The sequence below is a fragment of the Lissotriton vulgaris genome, chromosome 7 (assembly GCF_964263255.1).
Source record: "Lissotriton vulgaris chromosome 7, aLisVul1.2, whole genome shotgun sequence".
Taxonomy (NCBI): domain Eukaryota; kingdom Metazoa; phylum Chordata; class Amphibia; order Caudata; family Salamandridae; genus Lissotriton; species Lissotriton vulgaris.
The window spans coordinates 1,261,842,621-1,261,857,239 of NC_141695.1; the positions used below are offsets into that span (position 1 = coordinate 1,261,842,621).

At 44.0% G+C, this 14,619-nt stretch overlaps 1 protein-coding gene across 2 annotated transcripts in view; it reads left to right on the forward strand.

The window, feature by feature from the left end:
- The window catches only part of B4GALT7 (beta-1,4-galactosyltransferase 7), a 103,890-nt gene that overhangs the window by 62,240 nt on the left and 27,031 nt on the right, over positions 1 to 14,619 (forward strand). For both annotated transcript variants that reach the window (XM_086931810.1, XM_086931811.1), the window contains exon 3: positions 12,132 to 12,357. In XM_086931810.1, the coding sequence (XP_086787936.1) occupies positions 12,132 to 12,357 (226 nt within the window). The remainder of the gene's footprint in view (positions 1 to 12,131; positions 12,358 to 14,619) is intronic.

The following is a 14,619-nucleotide window of genomic DNA, read 5'->3' on the forward strand; positions in this document are numbered from 1 at the left end:
TTAAATCAAAAGTATAGACCTTTTCTAATTCGATTACTCAAACCTTTATTTTTTAAATATGGAATTAACAATCCTGGTACTTTGGTAATGCTACCAGTGGGATTAATGTCGATGTTTGTTACTAGCTGTGAGGTTTTTAGATGAATGTGTTGACCATTGCAAAGCAAAGAGGCCATTCGTATCAGAGTTTTTAGTCAGTAGTCACAACAAACAAAGTGAATTGAATGAACCCAGCCTTGCATCCTTGACCCACGGATGCTACGGCTCCTCCTCAGCTAGATGTAGAACTCAGCAGATTAAAGCTATTGGTCACACATAGCATCCAGATGTGTACCCAAAATGAGCCGGTCTTTATGAAAAAGTCAATTAAACATAAGCCTGCACCCTGTCACAGCCGACCATTACCTGCGTGGATCCCAGTAGCCTACAGTCTTTCAGATATGAAAGCCCCTGGGAACCGGAATCCTCATCAAACTCTCGTTGCCAGATTTGACCAGGGACTAGAGTTTCCAATTCAGTCGAAATGGGGTCCTTAGTGAATTGCTAGGTCCTCTGATTTCAGGGCTAACAAATCACTCCATATGTTGGTGGCTTTACAAAGGCCTGGCCTATGACTGTCTCATGCGTTCATGTGATTTAATCACTTCTGATTTGTGTTGCTTATGCACCTGTACAAATGCTGTTGCTATGTTGAATTAAGACTTTGTGCTTTGCTGAGCTGCAAGTTGCTGACCTGGCACTTGCATGCTTGGATGCAGATTTTCCTTTTTTTTTTTTTTTAATTTTTGGTAAACCTTTATTGTACGTAAAGCAGATACAATCATGGGCAATCAAATCAATAAAGCCATAAGCATGCAACATTCCGCCTTCCAATTGCCCTATGTAGCTCAGGAGAATGACCGTACCAGAACGATACCAGGATGGATGAGGTTTCTTTTTAAAAGTTTCTAGAGATTACAGGATCAATGCCAAGCGATCGTTTCAGGACCTACAGCTGGTCATCAAAATGTACAAAAACAACTAGCTTAGCAATTAAAGTGGGAGTGAATGCGAAATAAACAATACAAAGTAGCCATCAATACAATCACTACACGTGATAAACCATTGCCCTACCCCACAAAAACTGGGTACGCTACAGGAACCCTGTGGAACGATAAGGCAGAAAAAGAGTAAAGAAAAAGGGCCATAGAACCAAGGAGGAAACAAGAAAATAGAAAGAAACCCCCCCCAACCCTCCACCCTGCACCCCTGCAGAAGGCCATGGCCTACCCCCCCAGCAGTGTGCCCGTCGCCCTAAATAGGAGACCCGAAATATAGTAGACAAAAGAGAAAGAAAGTGGAGGAGGAGAGAAAATTATTATACTGGCCCCCAGCCACCCACCCGTCCAAACCCCAGCCCTTCAAACGGCACCCGTGCGACCATCATTTCAATCAACAGAAGGCATGTCAACATAGTCACCAGGAAATCAAATTCCAGCAATCCAGGACACGACCTCAACCCTGTCCCGTGCGATCTGATGCACCAACGGAGTCCAACCACAATCGACCCATTCCCACAACGAATATTGCGAGGGAGCGAAGCCTCAAATCTAGTCCAGACTGCATTCCACACACAATGAGGCGACATATCCGAATACAAACACAGTCATCATCGTGGCAGTCCAACGATCTCAACACCACTCCGGAGCGTGTCTTCCAGGTCGCATGCACAGTATTCAGGAGGAAGAAGGGAAACAAAATGTCCGACAGTATCTGAGGCATCTCTAGGGTCTTCGGGAGCATATCGTAGAGCGACACTGCCGCCTCTGGATCCAGTGTTAGTCCCACCGAACAGTCCGAACATCTGGAAGCCTGCGCACCAGTTACCACACAAGCCGGGACCTCCGGTGCTGCAATGTTCACAGGGGCAGCCATCGCGCTCCTCCCGGGTACAGAACCAGGCAGGTCGTCGAGAGCCTGAAGACCGTCTGGCGTTGTAAGTCTCGAGGTAGACACCATGGCATCCAATTTAGTCCCCAATGCTTGGGCGTCTTGTTCCAGGGTGGAGTGCAGGGCACCAAGAGCCGCTAGAAGGTCATAACACGTCAATCCAACTCCATGTGCCATCACTTCCACGCTCCTCATTTCCATGCACTCCCTTCCTTACTGCAAGCCAGCACTTCCTTCCTTTTGATTGTTGATGGGAGTTGTCTTGGTTAAAACTGACAGACATATTTTTTGGGTTCAAATTCGTAAGTTTATTTAAGCTGACGGTGTGAGAATGTGGGGTGTATGTCTTCTGCTTTGAGCGCTCTTTTGATGACTCTGCATGTTTACACATTGCTATGCATAGGTATTTATAATTTCGTGTTGCTTTGGTACTGATGATGAAATATGATTGAGCTATTATGATATGATTAGCTCGGAGAGAATGATTTTGAAATGTTTTTATTTAAAAAGTATTTGGTTAACCAAATCCATACTCACAGGAGGGGTCTCCGACAACTGTACTTAGTAGTAGGAAACACATATGATATAATAACAAGCAATCCGATAACAGAGAATAAACACTTGAAGGATATGATTTTACATGCATGTTGATGAGAACAGTCTAGAACTGGTTGAAAGGCAAGGATCATGTGTATACAGCACACACATCACAGATAGTTCATATCAAATATGATATATGCATCTTAGAGTTTGTTTATTAAGTCCGTGAGACATTGATATTGCTTTTAAAGACTGAGAAAAGGAGAACGTTTAATTGTTGGGAGGGCCAATGTAGATTATAAGGACAGGTTGCGCGGAGAGCTTTGAACGTGATGCAAGCTAGTTTTGTATATACTTTATTCAAGATGCACTTATTTGATGGGGGCAAGAATAGAAGCCATGTAATAAAATGTATTGTTATGAAAAATAAGACGACCCAGAATGAAGGACCTTTGGAAGGAACTGGAGGAGGTAAGGGATGGGAGATAGGCAAATTGTTTTTTTTTAAAACCAGTGAGGAGATAACATAGCATGAACAGCTAGTATTAAGTCTGTCTTGGGGACAAAATCTTACACGTTTCAAATAATTCTAATATTGGAAGAAGCCACTCTTGAGAAGAAGTTTTAAGTCACAAGCAAAACCGAGGCATTTTATTGTCGTGCCCATCTAAGCACTCAGAGAGAATCGTTGTCAGTTGAGAGGAGGAGACTGAGCTTGCATTTCATCTGTTTCAATGATTTGGTTATACAAGTGAAGAGCCCCCAGGAGCTTTGGATATAATTGGTGAGGTCTCAGAGATAGAGTTCCCCATCTCTGTGCCTATCAAGATGGCTTTATAGTTTTAGACCGTCACATCCATGCCACATTAATACATATCTGCTGAAAACAAAGTCAAAGTAGTTATGGAACCTCTCACCACCTTGCTACAAGCATCCAATGTACACTTTCACATGTAAGCCGATGACACCCATGTACGCCGATGACACCCAACTATATCTCAAATTACAATCCCCCAAAGACATTATGCTTCTGAACTCAACGATCAGAAGCACCCAATCCTGGCTTGCCGATAACCACCTCAAACTCAATGCTCTGAAAACTGAGTTCCTTCTGATCTCACCTCCCACGAAAATCTCTACCACTCAAACTTGGCTTAAGCACCTCACTGCACTCAATGTCCAACCGACCATCGTGGATTCAGCAAAATCTTTAGGCATAACACTTGACGCCAATCTCAACATGCAGCAGCATATCAGCAAGGCAACTAAGGGAGCGAACTTCCAAATAAATACCTTGAGGAAACCTAAACCCTTCCTCCCAACCAAAGACTTCCAAACTGCAGTACAAGCACTAGTAATCCCTCGCATAGACTACGGCAGCGTCGCCCTCTGCGGACTCCCCCTAACTACAACTGCACCCCTAACAGCCTCGCTAAACGCGGCAGCGAGACTCATCACTGGATCTAAAAAACACTCACATATTTCCCCTGACTTTAAATCCCTGAACTGGCTGCCTTTTGAAGCCAGAATACATCTGAAAATTGCCTGCATGACGCACAAGGCTGTACACCTGAACTCACCCGGCTACCTCACTCAGAAGCTGACAATTTCTGGCGGCTCCAGAACCACTAGAAGGACAAACAATCTTCTGCTGAAGCCTCAAAGATTCCGGAAGGAAAATACTTACAAACGCTCCTTCTCAGGAATGGCGCCCAGGATCTGGAACTCACTCCCTCCTGAAACCAGGCTCATCTCCTCCACTCCTCTTTTTAAGAAAGAAGTAAAAGCTATCCTCATGGCTAAATACACTTGAACTATTACTTTGAACTTTTTAAGACTCTGCGCCGATCTGTACTACTTCTTTGATCTCTTTGCTTATTTGTATTACTTGTATTATCGACTTACCTGATTGTCTATGCTGCCTCTTATTTGATGTACCTACCCTACCACTCACTTATACCTACAATTACGCTATGCCCAAATGCCTGTTATTCACTCTCCTGTTCTTACCCCTTGTCTTTGTAAAGTGCTCTGATATCTGCAAAGATCTTGTTTGCGCTATATAAAACTTTCAAAATAAATAAAAATAAATAAATAAACAGCATGAGACCCGTCAGCCTTGCACAACAGACTAGAGGAACTAGGTGATGAGACCTGTAGGCAGACTGACAGGATCATGGGCAGTCTTGGAGCTGGTGCTTCCATGAGAGGAGGAGCAGCTTCAAGGGAGCAGTGCTGTACCAGCGTTATTAGGCTAAGGAGGTTTCTTGTGGGGGCCGAGGTCTGTGCACAGGAGTTGTGATGTGCGGGGGTTCTAGCGACCGCAGCGGAGGCCTAAAGGAGCCATTTTGTGATGAAGACAAATGGTTTCTTTCTGTGGGCCTAACAGGCTTGTGCAGATGAGACGACAAATTGCGACTCCTTATGGGAAAGATAAATAAGGCACAGGCGCTTATGTCCTTGGGTTCTCGATCTCCATTATCTTACTATGCTGGGTAAAAACCGTTAGGGGGCTCATACTCTGTTGATTAGCCTCCCTGGAGCTCCCAGGTGTCTCGCAGAGGAGCAGGCCACCGCGAATTTTAAGAGGAGAGTACACTGGAGCATATGTAATATACCATTAACCACATATCTGTATGCTTGTTAAGACCAAATTGACATTGCTCCCACAGACCTGTGCACAACAGGGAGGCCATATGTGTAAATGCAAGCTGTCCCTGTTATGAGCTGCGTGAGCTGTTATCATTTGTCCATAACCAATGTGTACTAGAAGTTAGATAAAGTGATGTACTGAAAATTGCTGCAATTGCCTAAAACTGCTCAGAGTACTGAGTTTGCTAGCCAAAATGGGAAAAGGAGATCACAAGCAGAGTAAATTATCATTCGACCATAAAAAAGCTTCTGAGAGACTTGCCATTTGTATGGCACATGGCCAATGACGGGACTCTAAGAACGAGACTACACACGATGAGGCAGACATGGAGCATATCTTATTGTAAATGAAAGCTGCCTTAAATCTATTGACAGAAAAATAGACACCGTCCCCATGCAAGTGGATCTGCTTGAAGAGAGACAAGACAAAAAACATGCTAGGTTGGATATGGATGAAAGCCGCATATCTGAAATGGAAACCAAAGCTGCGACCACTGGCGAGAGCATTTACTATGTAGAGTAAGAGCTTTTTGAAGTAAGGGACAAGAATATAGACCTTTAGGCATCATCCCATTGAAATAATATCAGAATCCTGGCCCTACCTGACTTCACATCTACAGGAAACCTTGAGATAGTTGTTGAAACCCTACTTTCTAATCTAGTGAGGAGCCCAAACTTCTCTCACCTATTTGTGTCAAAAGACTGCATAGATCGCTAGCACCAAAACCACCACCAGGCGTTACCCCATGACCAATCAAAGGCAAACTTCTCTGTCCTATTTGTGGTGGGAAGAACGAACGCAAAGATGACTAGCACTAAAGCCACTACTAGGCGCTACCCCACAACTGAGCAAAGTTAATCTCTCATACTATTGTGGGACCCAAATGGCAGATACTTTATTATCAATAGCCAGCTTTTTATTGCACTAATGACGCTAGTAAATGTCTATGGCCCAGTACACCCATTCCTGAATTGTTTAATGAAATTCTTGCAGTATGCCAACAGACACTAGAGCATAACCGAATGAAAGGTGGTGCCTTAAACCTGGACCTGGATTTGGAAGCTGACACATTCAGCCCACTATATTGGAGAGGGCATTGGCAACCACTAGGGAAAGGCTAGGAACTGTAGATTATTGGTGTGTGAGATATGGGCATAAGCTAATATTTTTCTATTACATGTTAGTTCACAACTTTGTATACCCACTGGATTAATAGCTGATTACTGCACAATTAGCCATAGGTATCTTGTAAGCCACTCACATTGCCTAATCACTCCCCGGTACTATTGGAGTTAGATATCCAGCTTCAGTGCACCCCACGCGATTCTGGAGGTTCACCGGAGACGTGCTACTAGACACTTTTTAAAGAGGGAAATATGATAAGCCATTGCAGAATATTTCAATACTAAATTAGTGGTCAAGATTGAAACTGTTTGGAAAGCTTTCAAAATGTACATACAAGAGGTAAGCATTTCAAAGCAGATGGAGGTCTTTAAGGCTATCCATTCTCCACTTTGAGAGTTGAAGACTCAGTTAGCTGATCTAGAGGATTGATATATACAATCCTGGGACAGGAGATTACTGGCTGAACTGGAAGCTGCTCTCGCATTGAGAGTTTGGCAACAGAGAAGTAGTTTTCCTATTCAGACATGCTCGGTGTAGACACTACAACAACAGGTAAAGATCTGTGTGAACTGGACTACAAGGCCATGGAACACAGAACAAAGTAAATGGGTTAAAGAGTCATCAGAACATGAAATAATGAATTCTTAAGTTATTCCCGGACTATTACAGCCAGACATCCGATTTTAAGTCCAATGTGGATGCCCTGCAGAGAAGTACATTCCTAGAAGAAATCACATTAGCATGGCTGAAAGATGATGGCTGGAAGATGGCAATAGACGATTCCGATCGGAACCCTTAGATTCAACAGAAGGAAAGGCTGTCACAGATGAGTTGGCTGGAGAGAAGGCTCAACGTGTAGATGGCCTTGCATTCAAATTCTATATAGACTTCAAATGTGTGCTGTGTATATTAGGAGGCATTAGCTGATGGGATACTTCTGCAGTCATCTAGGAAGGCCGTAATCAAAACCCTGCTGAAACCAAAGATAACTTGCTGTATAAATCCGGCGGTCTTCTAGCCTTAATAAATGTTTATAACTATATTCTGGAAAAATGTGATTGCTAATCGAGGCACCCCATTAATGTCTGGGCTGGTCTTGCTCAACCAATCTGGTTTTATACTTGGGAGAGATACCTGATGTAACCCACATAGTCTCACTTGCAATTCTACATCAGCATCAGCTAAACCCTGAGCTTGTAGAAGTCTCATTCTTTCTTTTGCATTCAAATTCTATATAGAATTCAAATGTGTGCTGCCACCACACCTACTCTTATATGATGAAGCACTAGCTGATGGGATACTGATGCAGTTGACTAGAAAGACCGTAATCACAGCCCTGCTGAAACCAAAGATAACGTGCTGTATAAATCCAGCGGGCTTCTAGCCCTAATAAATGTTGATAATTATATTCTGGAAAAATTTGATTGCTAGTCGACTCATCCCATTAATGTCTGGGTTGGTCTTGCCCAACCAATCTGGTTTTATACTTGGCAGAGATACCTAATGTAACCCGTATAGTCTCACTTGCAATGCTACATCAGTATCAGCTAAACCCTGAGCTTGTAGCGGTGTCATTCTTTCTTGATGCCAAGAAGTTCTTTGATGCTCTGGAATGGCCATTCCTCTTGATCACCTGCACTGACTTGGGCTGAGAGAAAGCTTCATTAGCCTTATCATACGGTTCTATTCAGGCCCTACCACTAGAGTTGGGATCACTGTGGATATGTCGGACCTATGCAGATCTGTATAGGGACAAGACGGGGATGTCCTCTCTCCCCACTGTTATTTATGTTGCCATGAATCCTCTAGCGTGCTGGCTAAGGGGAACATCATGCACTCAGAGCAGGACGGCACCTTATAGGCAGGATACTAATTTGAATGTATGCTGAGGATACATTCTTGCGCATTAAGCACCCCGAACAAACTCTGTATCCAATAATAAGTGATATACTTGTTATAAAAACTACTTTGGTATAAGAATAGGGAGAAATCAAACAAAATTTCCACATACATCTGGGACAAACACAACAGAGAACTTAACATTGTGATGGTGCAAAGGTGCAGTTAACTATTTAGGCATCCACAGGTATCCTCATATGGTACTTGCTGGCAATTCTGGTCCAGTGCATTAAAGGCTTTCTTGTCTACTAAATAGATATATGTATTTACCATTATCCATGACTAGTAGGATCGCATTAATCAAAATGACAATTTCAATATCTATTTTATCAGTATCTGAATATGTTTTCCCTGAAACTTCGCTCCATTCTCTCACGCTTACTTTGGAGAGAGAGCTACATACATACATACATGTACACATAACGCCCCAATAAGTGTGTGTGTGTGTCTATATATATATATATATCTTGCATTCCGTCGTCTCGCCTCGCTCTGGAGTAGCAACCAGCCAGGGTAAGTAACACTCGGACACGGACCAATAAAGTTTCCTTTCTTCTTTATTTAGTTAGTGCAGAAAAAGTCCATGACGTTTCGGCTCCACGAGCCTTGTTTACATGACCATATATATATATATATATATATATATATATATCCACGTTATGCTGCAATGATACGCGCTCTCAGAATCCTTTGCTTGGATAAAGGTTTATTTCATGTTAGGTAACGCGTTTCGGAAGCGTACTTTCTTGTTCACACATATATATATATATATATATATATCAGGGCATTAAGCAGATCCCATTTAAGAAGGGAGGATTTGATGCTCCAAATCGGAATATATTGATTAATGAGCACAAGCACAATTTGCGATGTGCTGGTCTCATGCAGTCTAGTGTACCAAATATGATAATTGCAAAAGTAACAGAAGCTACCCTACAAACTATACTGGGTGTCTCCCCTAAAACACCCAGTGCACTAAGTGAAGCCGTGACATCTACAAGCTGGGCCTGGCATGAAATGGGGAGAATTTTGGAAATACCCTCAGATTGACTTGCTGTCGCTAACCCTGATGCATAACCCACTACTTGCCCACACAAAGGTAAAACCAGTGGCATTACTGATGATGGTTAGTAGCTGTTTCTACCAGTAAAATCAACTTAGGTGTGCTTCTTTTATTTTCTGCTTCTCACAGAGCATTAGTGGGTATGGGGTTGTTTTGCTGGATTATTTATTTAAACTACACAATAACGTGCATGAAGTTTAACATACGGCCTCAAGAGCTGGGGAGAGCCTTTTATTTCCAAGGTCTTCTGTTTGGTTTGCATACTCCTGGTGGTTTGGCAGTCCTCTACCACACTGTACTTGTTTCAAGGAAGTTCTTTCAGATGCGCACTAAGAGGTCCTTCCTAGAACAGTGTGCACCTTGTAAGTGCTCTGTCAATTTACTGTCTGGTGAATGTTGCTGTGCCACGTATGCTTTTTGCCCTTGCTCACAGTGTCTCCATTGGTTCTCGTACTCCTTGACTCATAGTGTATAATTTGGCCACAGCTCTTCAGCACAACGTACCTTTTCAGGTCTAGCCTGGAGCCAACGCACATGCGCTGCTCTCCAAGACTTATTGTAGAGGAGTAGATGAATAGAAGCTCCTCCCACTCTCCGCCCATATTTAACATAGGCTTGTGTCATTGTATGTCCTAAATGCTGGCTTCTGATTCGTCGATGGGCTTGTTAGTCCCTCCTTAGTACAGCCGCCTCTTCATTTGTCACCTCTCATGGCAACTGGCCCCTTTACTTCGGTTGTTTCATGGGACCTGTTTATTTATTTATTTAATTTATTTATTTAATGCAGTTTTATATAGCGCAAACTTTACCCAAAGGTGTCAGAGCACTTTACAAAAGAACCAGGTAAGTTACAGAAGGTACACAACATAGACTAAACATGCTAAGAAGTTACATATATGTATAGTTACAGGTACACAAGATAGGCTGAACGGCTAAAAAGTTACATATATGCAGTTACAACGCTAACAAGTTGAATGTTTTTATAGTAAAAAATATAAAAGGTGTCTGCGTTAGGTTACAACAGGAGTAAAAGGCATATTTACAAAGTTGACCTCATATGAGTGCCAGGTAAATTACAAAAGGTGCACAAGATAGACTAAACACGTTAACAAATTACATATATACAGTTACAGGTACACAAGATTGGCTGTTCACGCGAACAAGTTACATATATGTAATTACAATGCTAACAGGTTGCATATTTATATTGTAAAAATATGTAAGGTGACAGCGTTCGGTTAAAACAGAAGTAAAATACATATTTACAAAGTTGTTCTCACTTGAATGCTAAATGGATGCAATGGTCAAGAAATAGATTGGGTTATTCCAGGAAATGTATTTGGGGGAGGAGAGTTTTAAGATCTATTTTGAAGGTCCAGAAAGAGGTGGTGGTTCAGAGGGATGGAAGAAGTGAGTTCCAGATTCTGGTCGCATTTCCAGAGAAGGATTGAGCTATAAATCTTTACGTTTTGAAGGTAGGAGGTTCGAGCAGTAAGTTTTCCGCATTGCATGAAGGTCTAGAGCCTCCTGAGTTTTCTAGTTTATTAGCCAGGTAGCGTAGGGTGGGATGGAGGTGTGCAGGGTTTTGTGGTTGATACAGGCAGTCTGGTAAATTGACCTTGCTTCAATAAGAAGCCAGCGAAGAGACCACAGTATGGGTGAGATGTGATCATTTCTTTTGGCTCAATATACGAAGCGAGCTGCTGAGTTGAGGGTGGAGTTTAGAGGGGAAAGGTGGGATTCGGGGAGGCCAGCAAGGAGAGAGTTGCAGTCTAATCTGGAAAGAGCAAATGACTGGACCAAGGTTTTTAGGTCATGTTCAGGAAAGACGAGCAAAACCCCCAGAGAAGGCGCAGTTGGTAACGTGCATTCTTGGTGATGGAATTGATATGGGACTGTAAGTTGAGCCTTTTATCTAAAGATAGGCTTGTTGTTGAGAATGTTCAGATTTTTCATCCAAGATTGGATAGGAGGAGGAGATACTGAGGTCGAGAGGAGAAGGAATTCTGTTTTGGAAGGATTCAGTATTCGTGGATGAGTAGACAGCCAGTGGTGGATGGAGTTGAGAGTGGTGTTGAGGATTGAAATGTCATGAGTGGAAGAAACCTTTAGGTAGATTTGGGTGCCATCTGCATATAGGTGAAAATGGATCCCAGATTTTTTTTAGGGGATTACCCAGCGGTTCAGTGTAGAGGTTGAGCAGTGTGGGCGTGAGGATCGAGCCTTGAGGGACACCTTGTCCAACAGCCATTGAAGTGGAGAGACAATTAGCTATTTTGATCATCTGGGATCTGCCTGAGAGGAATGATTCAAACTGTTTGAGCACAGTGCCGTCAAAACCCATTCTTAGCTTTAAAGTGTTCAAAAGAGTATTGTGATTCACAGTGTCAAAGGCTGTGGATAGGTCAAGAAGGATCAGGAGACAAGATTCACCAGAGTCAAGTACTCGCAGAGCATCATTGTTTACTTAAAGTAGGGCTGTTTCGGTACTGCAACCTTGGGGAAAACCAGACTGTTATTTAGACTGTGAGCACTATTTACTATAATGAGGTTCTCCTAATGCAGGCACGGCGTGCTTTGGTGCCTTCTTTTCCATCCCTGCCCTCCCTTTGTCCGTCCCCCCTCCCAACCCGGACCTCCCTTGTCCGTGCCTTCTCCCCACCCTGCCTGCCCTCCCTCTCGCCCTCCCTTTTACCGTGATGCCAGACTATTGCATTGCAAATGCTTGTTTTCTGTTGCTCACAGCATGCACTTTAGCAGCAGCTGCGCTCTTTGTAGGCCTTCGGTGCTGTTGTACTGTGTATCTATTTACGCTCTGCTTTTTTTTGGTTGGCGTTGTTGTTCACAAGACACTGCTCGTTTAATTGCCCTGCTTGGTGTTTGCTTTGGTGGTGCTGCTCACAGTGTATGTACCCTTTCCAGGTTTAACAGAGCGTCATTGATAAACGTGGGCTTCTTGGAGAGCGGGAATGACACGGATTACCTTGCAATGCATGACGTGGACCTGCTGCCGGTGAACCTGGAGCTGGACTACGGTTACCCGGCCAAGGGCCCCTTCCACGTGGCATCCCCAGACCTCCACCCTCTCTATCACTACAAGACATATGTGGGGGGCATCCTCCTGCTGACCAAAGTGCACTATGAGATGGCAAGTGAAATGGACATGGTTGACATGCCCCTTACAAACATACAATCACCCTCGCAGTATTTCGTTCCTTAGCTTCCATATTGTTCGCAGTCAGTTTTTTTTCCTTCCTCACCCTTTCACCAGTCACTTGTCTTATTTTCGCATTCACTGTGCTTCCCTTGCGAATGTTTTTTCTTCCTGCTGCTCTGTTTTTTTAACTCCCCGCTCCTCTCTTTAACTTTTTGCTTCCTTCCGACCAGCCACTTTCCCTTCTAGTCCTTTCCTCTCAGGTTTGGGGTCTAGATTTTTGTATATCCTTTCCCTATCTTCCTTTCGGCAACCTTCTACCTCTCCCATCTGCCTCTTTTACTTCTCCACTAGTTCTACTGAGTCTTTACCATACTTTTTGTCCCATCTTATTGCACATCTTTGTGTATTTAAAAAAATGTATTTCTGTAATGTTAATGATGCTTGACAGTCATACTTCGGGAAATATGTGCTTCACTTACAGAAGACAACATATCACCAGACCATCTTATATTCCAGGGGGATCTTGTGCTATAAGTAGTAAAAAATCCCATCATAGATGTGCCATGTGAGAACTAAACTTTAGTGAGGTAGAAAAATAGCTTGCGCGCTCGAAACAGAAATCTAATTCCTAGACATGTGAATTATTCTTATCCAAGTATATCTGTCTGTCAGTGCCCCTTTCAGAGGGCCACGGGTCAGGCAGGTGCTACTGTGCCCAACCACGTTAGTTGAGGCTTTTTACTCTTGGTGTCCCGGAGCCGGGCCTACTACAATGACTCTCAGTAACTTGGCCAAGTACTCCTTCCGCGCTTGACTCTGTGGTAGCGCGAGTCAAGCAGCTCAAGACTTTTCAGAGAGGAAGTAGTTGTAGGAGGAACTTAAGCTCACAACTCAACGTATAGCAACCTCAATAAATCAATATCCAACCAAATACTCAATTTTATCAAAAGTATTATTTATATAAATATAAAGCGAAATATGATACACACTAAATAATAACACACTCTTCATAAGGTCTGCATTGTAGCAGTTGTCCACGTGGGCACCAGCATCCTGCTATTCTGACAGGTTATTCCCCATTTAATTGAGGCAATATCTAGATTAGGCCCCGTTAGAGAAGACTGTGGGAGTCTTAGAAGTCCCACAAAGGCTATTAAAAGTCAAAGATGTCCTAGTGCCGTTGGCGCTTCAATCAAAGCTGATTCCCCCCCACCACAGCTCTGCAACTCGAGGTTTAGTCTTACTTCCTATGGAGACGAGACAGAAGGCCTTGGAATGTTCAGCGTTTCTGGGTTGCAGTCGACTCTGTCTGGAGCTGGCAATTAGCAGTTGTCTCGTCTGGGCTGGCACAGGGTCTGAACCTCCACTGAGCTCCTTCTTTGTTGCGGTAAGTACTGTCTGCCTCCGATGGCAGACCTGGGCTGCTACTTGAGTTCCTGTGACAAAGTAGCAGATCTAAGTTCACAGTTGCACTCTATTCACAGGTAACGGCTCTGCTTCCTCCGTGCCCCACCAACCCCACCTAGCATACAGGGATCGCCTAGTTGGCATTCAAGGCAGCGTTCGCTCGGGTCACAACACTGCGCAGGGTGATGGCCCTATCTTCACCTCAGTGCTGCAATAGGGCGAAGGACCTTAGGAATCACTGCGGCCCCCACCTGGCATACAGGGGTTGCAAACAATGCACACTGGCAGATGGCCAAAGGGTGCACAGGTCTCGACGGAGCAGAATCTCACACTGCCGTCCTGCTCTCAGCAGAAGCGGCCGCTCCACTCACTGCTCCCTGCCTCCTGGAAGTGGTATCGTACACGCAGAGACTCGGTCTCACTCCCTACCTGAGCCTGCATTTTTGAATTGTAGCGCCTACTCTGTGATTAGCGCTAGACCGCCGAGCATTCATTCTAATAAGTAGCATTATTTTAGAGAAGCGCCGAGTCTGTGCTGCCTGACAATACATTATTGCCTGCAATTGTGCTGTGTTTTTTACATTGCGCTCGCCTCCATTGTACCCCTGTGTTGTTTTGCTATTGCCTGCTTACTGCTGCCATTTTGTTTGTTGTTGACTCCACCCCGCCTCCCTGCAGACCCTCCCTCGCCCCTCCCCTTCCGCTATCCACATATGTCAGTTGCATTTGCGCGCAGCGTTCACGCGCAGCGACCGCGCCCAAGCCGCGCCGAAGGTGCGCCAAAGGTAAGCCCGTCTACGCCCGTCCGCGCCTGGACCGCGCCCAGCGCCAGACCCCCTGCCCCTC